Source organism: Nomascus leucogenys, chromosome 15 (genome assembly GCF_006542625.1).
Source record: "Nomascus leucogenys isolate Asia chromosome 15, Asia_NLE_v1, whole genome shotgun sequence".
Taxonomy (NCBI): Eukaryota; Metazoa; Chordata; class Mammalia; order Primates; family Hylobatidae; genus Nomascus; species Nomascus leucogenys.
The window spans coordinates 23082945-23093725 of NC_044395.1; the positions used below are offsets into that span (position 1 = coordinate 23082945).

General features: G+C 41.8%; 1 protein-coding gene across 5 annotated transcripts in view; it reads left to right on the plus strand.

Moving 5' to 3' along the window:
- ALG9 (ALG9 alpha-1,2-mannosyltransferase) overlaps window positions 1-10293 on the plus strand; it is an 86847-nt gene extending 76554 nt beyond the window's left edge. For 3 of the 5 annotated variants that reach the window (XM_030829691.1, XM_003253128.4, XM_030829692.1), the window contains exons 15-16: window positions 9551-9669; window positions 9988-10293. In XM_030829691.1, coding sequence (XP_030685551.1) covers window positions 9551-9669; window positions 9988-10025 — 157 coding nt within the window. In that variant the 3' untranslated portion in view covers window positions 10026-10293. Of the gene's footprint in view, window positions 1-9550; window positions 9796-9987 lie in introns of those variants that run through there. The other 2 variants (XM_030829693.1, XM_003253126.3) reach the window with 1 other exon arrangement.
- Window positions 10294-10781: the final 488 nt, after the last annotated feature.

Here is a 10781-nt window from a genome sequence, read left to right on the forward strand (position 1 = left end):
TTCTCCACAGGACTGATGAATGGGACATAGAGTACCTTTATATCTAAGTAGCTGTCAGATGGGAAAAAAGACTGGTGAAGAGCATTTCTCCAGCAACCTTGATGGGACTGAGGTCAGAAAATGGCCAGTTGCCTAATAGCATTTTTCCCCAGTTCCTCATTCTGAATATTTGCTAAAGGTGACTGATGAAAAGGTTATGATGTTATGCCAGATGTTGGCCAAGGCCACAAATCAGTGGAATGATCCACTCTGTATACTAGTCTCACGATGCCACGATTCCAGTTTGTGCCTCAGTAAACTTGCTAGTTGTTACACATAATGGATTTTTGGAGGTTGCTCCATATAGTCAAAATCATGAATATTTATTGAACATCAAGGGTCTATTGAACATGCCGACTGAAAGTAAGATATCATACTGGCCACATGGATAATGCTGACTCAGCAAATTCTGTGTAACCGGCCACCTGTGGGGTATATTGCCATTATACAATTATGGGACCTTTTGCAGTATATTTTCTTTAGCAACATGCCTTCCATGCCCCCTTGCACTCTGACATCCCATGAGCCACCACAGCCCCCCAGCTCCCCACTCTGGACTTCTGCTTTGCTCTGCCCCACGTAATGGCTTTAGGATTGAATTGCTTAGGAAAAGAACAGAAAAAATAACTTTAGATTATTTTTGATATTTCCTTTTCCTTGTGGAAGATGAATATTGTAAGAAGGGTGGGAGGTAAACCAGATGCTCTGGTTTAAGAGTCAGAACATAGGCGTTCATTCATTCACAGACTATTTATTGAGGACTTTCTGTGGCACTTTCCTAAAAACTAGAGATAGAGCAGTTAGATAAAATTCCATCCTCAAGGGACTAGTGGAGTATAACATACAGCATGGAACTCCTCTTTTGGATAACAGGGTTGTAAGTCACCCTTGCATTAGTTACCATTAGAATAATGTCTCTCACCGCATTTCCTGTTAAAAACTCTTAAATAACAGTCACATTTTTGCTCCATACTAGCTTTTTGAGACGTGCTTAAATTGCTTGATATGGAACTATAGGTTGACTATCACTAAGTCTTGAAAGAATTCTGAGATTCTCTGAAGATAGCTGCAAAAGCCAAGTACTGCACTAAAGGTCATAGAAAATCTCTCACTGAAAGGTGAACTAAATGCAAGAGAGAAAGAAACTAGCTTGAAAAAGCTGCAGCTGGAAAGATAACTGGCAGTGGGCTTAGATTACAGGTTTACAGGGGATATTAATGCTTGGATGGATGGATGGATGGATGGATGGATGGATGATGGGATGGATAGATGGATGGAAGGATAGATAGATGACAGACAGACAGAGAAGAGAAGAAACAAAGAAAGAGAGGAGAGGAGAAGAGAGGAGAGGAGAGGAGAAGAGAAGAGAGGAGAAAGAAGACAGGACAAGATGTGGGCCAGGCATGGTGGGTGGCTCATGCCTGCAGTCCCACTATTTTGGGAGGCTGAGGCCACAGGATTGCTTGAAGCTTTAAGACCATCCTGGGCAACATAGTGAGACTCTGTCTCTATAAATAATAATAATGATAATAAATTAGCTGGGCGTGGTGGCACATACCTGTAGTCCCATTACTCTGGAGACAGATCAGGGAGGATCTTGAACCCAGGAGGTGGAGGCTGCAGTGACTTGTGATCATGCCACTGCACTCCAGCCTGGGCAACAGAGCAAGATCCTGTCTTTTAAAAGAGAAAGAAAACCTGGATACTAGGATGTTTTCTTTTTAAAGTGAAAAATTGACCCAGCATTTCCATTTGTGCCTACTGAACTGGTGACATCAGGGACTGGCAGCCAGTCATTCATTGACGTCAGCAAGAGCAGATTTATATCTCCACAGCCGAATGCTCCTCAGCCCTGATAAATAGGGCTGGTAATTGAATTAGAAAACATTCTGAGCTGTGAGCTAATTATGCTGTGCAGGCAATTGCTTTGTCCAGATCTGTTTCATCCTTGAATCACTTGAGTGACTTTCTCACTGGGAGGGGAAGTATTTCAGTTTCCATGATAGAGGCACATATTTATGTCTCCCTGAATCATGCTGCCTGTGCTGCCCTAGGGCAGTACTTTGGCATTTCACTTTATTACAGACATTATTGTATGAGTTTTGATAGGCATTAGTGTTGTCTGTGAATCAGTCTGATCTTTGTTTCCATGTGTATAAATGTGTGCACGCACATGTCATTCCAGTGCACAACTGCTCTTTCCTTTTTTTTTTGAGCTGGAGTTTCACTCCGTCACCCAGGCTGGAGTGCAGTGGCGTGACCTCGGCCCACTGCAAGCTCCACCTCCCGGATTCACGCCATTCTCCTGCCTCAGCCTCCCAAGTAGCTGGGACTACAGGCGTCCGCCACCATCCCCGGCTAATTTTTTGTATTTTTAGTAGAGACAGGGTTTCACCGTGTTAGCCAGGATGGTCTCGCTCTCCTGACCTTGTGATCCGCCCGCCTCAACCTCCCAAAGTGCTGGGATTACAGGCGTGAGCCACCATGCCCGGCCTGCTCTTTCCTTTTATAAAGGCAAATTACCAATTTGATTTCCTTTTTTCAATAACAATACAATATAACAATTCAAAATGCCCCAGTTATGCTTAGTATATTAAAGCTTTTGATGATAAAATAATCTAGAACAGCAGCTGGAATGTTAGAAATGAAGAATTCAAGCCAGCTTGTTCTTTTGGTTAAAAAAAAAAATCACAGGCCGTGTGCAGTGACTCATACCTGTAATCCTAGCACTTCAGGAGGCCAAGGTGGGAGGATTGCTTGAGCCCGGGAGTTTGAGACTAGTCTGGGCAACATAGTATGACCCCATCGCTACAAAAAGTAAAAAATTAGCTGGGAATGGTGGCATACACCTTAGTCCCAACTACTCAGGAGGCTAAGGTGGGAGGATCACTTGAACCCTTGAGGTCAAGGCTGCAGTGAGCTGGGATCACACTACTACACTCCAGCCCAGGTCAAAGAGTGAGATCCTGTCTCAAAAGAAAAAAAAAAGAAATTACAATGTATTCCCATCCCAGCTTAGAGGTGAGAATGGGCCTAAGCATATATTGGCTGCTTTCTGATTCCATCTTCTGGAGGAAATTAGTTAGTGGCTTTGTGTGTTATAGATAGATAATGCTATTAAAGATCACAACCAGAATCTGCAGGAGAAAAGGAGGTTTGTCTTCTAAAGGATTTTTTTCCAGTGCCACACTCTGATGTTAAATAGATTCTTCTTAGCTTTTCCTTCTGTGTAATTCTCACCTTTTTTGTAGTTTTGTGTTCTGGCTTAACTAGAAATGCCTCCTTATTTCCTGAATACATTATTTAGAATTTGATACCGAATTTCTTGTGATTGATTATGCACTGAGGGAGCTTGGCAAATCAGGATGTTTCTTGGATCTCATGATGTAGCAAAGTCAGAGCATGTTTGTCCTTAGCAAGATGGTTATTCCAAACCACAAATTCACTTGGACTTTGAATTCCTCATTGAGAGTAGGAGGAACCATCATTGTGTTCCTGGCATTTAACCCATTGCTTGACGTGGAGCTCATTCACTTGTAGTTAAACTATATTGAATTAAACTCATATCTCATTTGTGTGATATCCCTGTCTCGCTCTCTTCAGCAGTCCATCCATTCATCCTTCCTTCCATCCATCCAACATTTGTTTTTCAGCATTTACTATATGCCAGGCACATGTTGGCAGATAAAACAGGCATGGCCCCTAGAATGTGGGTGTGTTTTGTGGGGGAGGGCAGATAATAAACTAGTTAACCAACAAATAAATAATACAAATTGTGAGTTGTATAATGAAGAAACACACAGGTGCACTGAGAGAAAAGAAGTGAGGGGTGGAAACCTAGGGTTTCCTAGGATTGTTGGAAGACCTCTCAAAGGAGGTTTTTTTTTGCCTGAGACGGAGTCTCGCCCTGTCACCCAGGCTGGAGTGCAGTGACACAATCCTGGCTCACTGCAACCTCCACTTCCCGGGTTCAAGCGATTCTCCTGCCTCAGCCTCCCAAATAATTGGAATTACAGGTGCACGCCACCACAGCTGGCTAATTTTGTATTTTTAGTAGAGACGGGTTTTCACCATGTTGGCCAGACTGGTCTCGAACTCCTGACCTCAAGTGATTCATCTGCGTTGGCCTCCCAAAGTGCTGGGATTACAGGCGTGAGCCACCATGTCTGGCCAAAGGAGGTAACTTTTAAGCTGAGACTTTGAAAATGAGATGGACTCAGTCATGAGAAAAATAGGGTGGAAGGGTGTTCCTGGCTGAGGCAACAGCATATGCAAAGGCTCTAAGGTAGGAGGAGCTTGTATTTTTGAAAAACTGAAAGGGGGCTGGTGTGGCCGGAGTGTAGAGGTCCGGGAGGAAGATCGCACAAGGTGAGGTGGGACAATCAGGCAAGGGCTAGATCTCCTAGGGCTTTGTAGGCAATGAGAAAGAGTTTGGGATTTATTCAGCCCACCTCTAGTTGCTGCTGAATGCACAGAGTATTTAACCTGAGATGCCTGTAGATTTGGTTATGGTTAGACAAGTTGCTTTTCCTGCTTAGTGTACCTTGGAATATTGGATGAATAAAATGAAATGATGTGCTACATGTTTATTAAATGCTGTTTATACACCTACCTACCTAGCCCTCAGCATTTGACCTCCCGCCTTGAATATTTGCATTATCACTTTGAACTTCTGTGTCAGCTGTTTAGAATTTACCATATGCTAAGTTATGATGATGTATCATTCATAATCTGTTTGTACCCAATTAGCTTATTAGCCCTTTGAGAAGAGAGACTTATATATCTTCAGAGGCAGCACACAAATGCTTACATATAGTAGGCACATTGATTTTTTTTGTTTGATTGCTTTTTGTTTTTGAAAATCGAAGGTTTCCTTTATTCAAAAATTTGTCTACTGGTTTTAAAACATTATTGTAAGTAATAAATCTATCTACTTTTATATATATTTGAAATTTTTAATCATAGCAAACGGAAAACCAAGTAGATTGTTTGTAAAACAAGCAAATAAATAAATAACATGGTGTAAAGTACAAAGTAAAAGTGCCCTGCTGTATCATAGGGACTGCATAATTTTTGTTTTAATTGATACTGCTAAAACTGCCTTTCTAAGTGGCTATGCAGGCTTACACTTTCACTGGCAATATCTGTTTCCTGATTCCTCATCAGTGTTTGAGACTGTCAGGCTTTTTAACTTTTCCAAACCTGATTATTGAAAATTGTGTCTAGTCTTGCATTTCCCTGATTCCTGGTAAGACTGATCATTCTTTCATGTTTGTCAACCATTTGCATTTCTCTTCTGTAATCATATCTTTTGTCATTTTTTCCTGTTGAATTGTCTTACTGATCGCAGGAACAGTTTATATAGTCTAGATGCAAATCGTCTGGTACATATATTGCATTTTCTCCCAATCTCTTTTATTTTTTACCTTTGTTTTAGCTTGCCTTTTGAACTCAACAATAATGCATAGTAGTCCTTCTTCTATTTCAGTCCAGCCACTTATTTTTTAATTTTTTTTATTTTTCAGAAATGCGGTTTTGCTGTGTTTGCCCAGGTTGCCCTTGAACTCCTGGGCCCAAGCAATTCTTGCATATACCCAAGATTACAGGAACATACCACAACACCTGCCTAGTCAGTGTTTTATTGTTTTATTTTGTTTTTGAGACAGAGTCTTGCCTCATCACCCAGGCTGGAGTGCAGTGGCACAATCTTGGTTTACTACAAGCTCCATCTCCCAGGTTCAAGCAATTCTCCTGCCTCAGCCACCTGAGTAGCTGAGATTAAAGGCACCCGCCACCATGCCCACCTAATTTTTGTATTTTTAGTAGAGACAGGGTTTCACCATGTTGGCCAGGCTGGTCTTGAGCTCCTGACCTCAAGTGAGCCACCGCGCCCGGCTGCTAGTCAGTGTTTTTGATGATGATATATCCCCTGTGCAGACCAAGATAGTTTTTTTATTATTATTCTTTTTTTTTTCTCTTTCATTCACACCTAGTGATCAGGAAATTTTTTTTTCTAACTCCTGAGTGGAATCAGAATAAGATCATTGTCTGATAATTTCAGAAAATGATCATTTTTTTGAACATAATCTATCAGCCTACCAGGAAAATAGTCGTCACCATTTACTATCTCAGTCCAATGGACCCTCTTTGTTTTCTATATTTTTAAGTTTTTTTGTTTGTTTGTTTTTTGTTTTTTTTTTGAGACAGAGTCTCGCTCTGTCACCCAGGCTGGAGTGCAGTGGCACAGTCTCAGCTCACTGCAACTTCTACCCCCCAGGTTCAAGCGATTCTCCTACCTCAGCCTCCTGAGTAGCTGGTATTACAGGCGCGCTGTAATTTTTGTACTTTTAGTAGAGACGGGGTTTCACCATCTTGGCCAGGCTGGTCTTGAACTCCTGACCTCGTGATCCACCCGCCTCGGCCTCCCAAAGTGCTGGGATTACAGGCATGAGCCACCCCGTCCGACCTATTTTTAAGTTATTTTATAGGCTGGGTACTGTGGCTCATGCCTATAATCCTAACACTTCGGGAGGCTGAGGCAAGTGGATTGCTCGAGCCCAGGAGTTCAAGGCCAGCCTGGACAACATAATGAAACCCCATCTCTACAAAAAATAAAAAGTTAGCCAGGCACACCTGTAGCCCAGCTACTCAGGAAGTTGAGGTGGGAGGATTGCTTGAGCTCAGGAGGTCAAGGCTGCAGTGAACTATGATCATGCCACTGCACTCTAGCTTGGGCAACAGAGCGAGACCCTGTCTCAAAATAAATAAATAAAAATAAGTATAATTTATCTTTGTTCTTTGGAAGACTCTAAAAAGAATAAAATTATGAACTACCAATCCTCCCAAATAGTAGGGAATTGCTACAAAAAGAAAGTAAAAACCTGGGACAGGCGAGGTGGCTCACGCCTGTAATCTCAACAGTTTGGGAGACCGAGGCAGGAGGATTGCTTGAGCCCAGGAGTTCAAGGCCAGCCTGGGCAAAATAGTGAGACCCTGTCTCTTGGAAAAAAAAAAAAAAAAGAAAGTTGGAAACTAAAATTGGGTCCACTGGACCCTGAGGTTATACCAAGGACTGAGTCGACCAGAAATATACAATGACTATATTAATGAAGCTTTTATTGTACAGTCAACTAGAATGGAAATTACACTTGTTAGTTTTATACTTTCTTTACTAAAGCTTGTAGGAGTTTGCTCTATTTTGCATCTTTCTGTTCTACCCTTTACCCTTCACCTTATTTGTGCAATGTAGATGAAAAGTAACTTTTTTTTTTTTTTTTTTTTGGACAATGTCTCACTCTGTCACCCAGGCTGGAGTGCAGTGGCATGATCACAGCTCACTGCAGCCTCAACCTCCTGGGCTTATGGGCTCATGCCATACTACCAGCTCAGGCTTTAGAATAGCTGGGACTGTGGGTGCATGCCACCCTGCCAGGCTAATTTTTAAATATTTTTTGTAAACACAGGTCTCACTTTGTTGCCCAGGCTGGGCTCAAACTCCTGGGCTCAAGCAATCCTCCCACCTCAGCCTCTCAAAATATTGGGATTACAGGCCTGAGCCACAGTGCCTGGCCATTAACTTCTCCTTGACTGGGGTAGATGCTTCCTCTTCCTGTTCATTTTTTTTTACAGGAGCCTTGCTTTGTATTATGTCTCTTCTCCAAACCTCCTTGCTCTATCAAAGCCCTTCATAGAGTTCACGGTTGAAGTGAAGTGAATCTTACAGAGCACAGGGCACTGCCAGCGTCCTAATTGGGAAGAATCTCTAAGAGGCGTGCATGCCAAGCACAGTGTCATTGTGTGCAGGCATTGTAGGAGTCTGCCAAACCCAAGGGTAGGCTGCCAGTACAAATGCCACGTTGACATGACATTTACAAGTTTAGAATTTGGAAGAGGACTGCCAGTGGAACACCTTCAGCTACCTCATTCAGGATGGCAGTAACTAGGCCAACTTTTGATTTTCAGACTCAGAAATCAGAGTCAGGAAGTAATAGTCCATACAGAATTTAAAACTATCACTACAACTTTTTCTAGGAAATGATAAATCCTGTTAGTCTATTCCTGGGATGCATGATAAACCATAATGGTTAAGAGTGCAGACTCTGGAATCAAACCTGGATTTGAATGAGGCCTCTGTCACTTACTGTGTAACCCTGAGCAAGTTGAAGCCTTAGTTTCCCTTTTATAAAATAGGGATAATAATGCCACTCTCTCACAGGATTATCAAACAGATTAAATCATATATTTATTTTTATTTTTTTTTTTAAATTTATTTTTCGGCCAGGTGCAGTGGCTTATGCCTGTAATCCCAGCACTTTGGGAGGCCGAGGCAGGTGGATCACGAGGTCAGGAGATCAAGACCATCCTGGCTAACACAGTGAAACCCCATCTCTACTGAAAAATACAAAAAAGTTAGCCGGGCGTGGTGGCAGGTGCCTGTAATCCCAGCTACTCAGGCGGCTGAGGCAGGAGAGTGGCGTGAACCCGGGAGGCGGAGCTTGCAGTGAGCTGAGATCGCACCACTGCACTCCAGCCTGGGTGACAGAGCAAGACTCCGTCTCATTAAAAGAAATAAAATAATAAAAAAAAATAAAATTTATTTTTATTGAGATGGAATCTCGCTCTGTCACCCATGCTGGAGTGCAGAGGCATGATCTCGGTTCATTGCAACCTCCACCTCCCGAGTTCAAGCAATTCTCCTGTCTCAGCCTCCCAAGTAGCTGGGATTACAGGCATGCACCACCATGCCTGGCTAATTTTTTTGTATTTTTAATAGAGACAGAGTTTCACCATGTTGGTCTGGCTGGTCTCGAACTCCTGACCTCAAATGATCTGCCTGCCTCGGCCTCCGAAAGTGCTGGAATTACAGGTGTGAGCCACTGCACCCGGCCGATAATATATTTAAAAGTATAAGCACTTTTCACATTCTTCAGAAATGCATGAGAAATTTAGGTTTTCAGTTCTTATATTTCAGTAATAAGTAGATATAATTTACCAGGGACATGTTGTCACAACATGAACTTGTGTGTAGACTCTTTCCTTGACTTAGACAATACTGGAACACTATGCACAGGTACCCAGGATGTAGTTTTCTTGCCCTCTCCAGGAAAACTTAGAGCTGGAATCCAGGTCATTTGAGTACTTGGCATCTCTACAGTTTCTTAGATGCAGAAGCCATTTTGGTGTTAAGAATTCATTTCAGCAACAGCAGTCCTTTGATTGACCTGGAATTTTTCTATGACACATTCTAATGCAAAATGAAGATCTAGAGCTATTCTGAAGGATATACTGTGGCATATTAGGGACAATAATAAATTTTCATTTAGATGACAAGGTACTTGGCCTTGATTAAGTCTTTTATCGTGATGTAGTACCGAAGTAATAGGCTTTTCTGTGCCACTTGAATAAAATATAATCCTTACTACAGATTAGTTTATTTATTTTAATCACATTTAGTACCATTAGTAAATTCTCCCAAGTGATAAAATTCTTTTTTTTAATCCTTGTTTTTCAGATCTTCAAAGCTGCTGCGGGCATTCTATGTCCCCTTCCTGTCAGATCAGTATACAGTGTATGTAAACTACACCATCCTCAAACCCCGGAAAGCAAAGCAAATCAGGAAGAAAAGTGGAGGTTAGCAACACACCTGTGACCCCAAAGGACAACCATCTTGTTAACTATTGATTCCAGTGACCTGACTCCCTGCAAGTCATTGCCTGTAACATTTGTAATAAAGGTCTTCTGACATGAATACTGGAATCTGGGTGCTCTGGGCTAGTCAAAGTCTATTTCAAAGTCTAGTCAAAGTCTAGTCAAAGTCACATTTGCTCCTTGTGTGTGTCTCTGTTCTGCATGTAAACTTCTTGCAGCTAGGCAGAGAAAGGCCCTAAAGCACAGATAGATATATTGCTCCACATCTCATTGTTTTTCCTCTGTTCAATTATTTACTAGACCGGAGAAGAGCAGAGCCAACTTACAGGAAGAACTGAAAATCCTGGTACTGGATGGCTGTGTTAAGCTGTTCTCCACACTCTGGCCTGGCATCTGAGAACTAGCAAGCCTCTCTTAGGCCATATGGGCTTCTCCACCAAAGCTGTTTGGCAGCTCCTAGCAGACCTTCTTGTTGAAATCCTCGTGCTGAAAATGAACACAGCCTAGTTGCCAACCCACATGTCCTTTTCACCTCCAGCAAGACTAAGCTTCTTTAAAGCACTTCACAGGACTAGGACCCTGTCCTGGAGCTATCTCAGGAAAAAGGTGACCATTTGAGGAACTGTGACCTAATTTTATTATAATGATGCCTCTAATTTTCATTTCCTTTACAACCAACTGTAACTATAAGGTTGTATTGCTTTTTTGTTTAGTTTTAGCATGCTATTTTTTGAATTCTAGACTCCTCCATGTGAAGATATCAACAGACAAAACTACAACTGTATAGGACATATTTGGAGAAAATTCTATCAATTGATAGATTTGGATGACATCACATTTTTAAGTAATGTAATCTGAGGCCACTGCTGAGGAAATTAAGAATTTTCCTTTTTTTTTTAACCACCCCCAGTGAAAAGGACCAGTGTATATTTATAGCACCTATTTTTTAGTTCTGTCTGTTGTGAGGCACATCCTGCATGGGGCACTTCTAGTCAAATAGGCAATGATAAGGACCTAATTAAAATGTAATAAGTGTATACTATGACTTTAAAAGCCTTTACAGTCAGTACTTCAGTTTACAAGGCACTTTCACA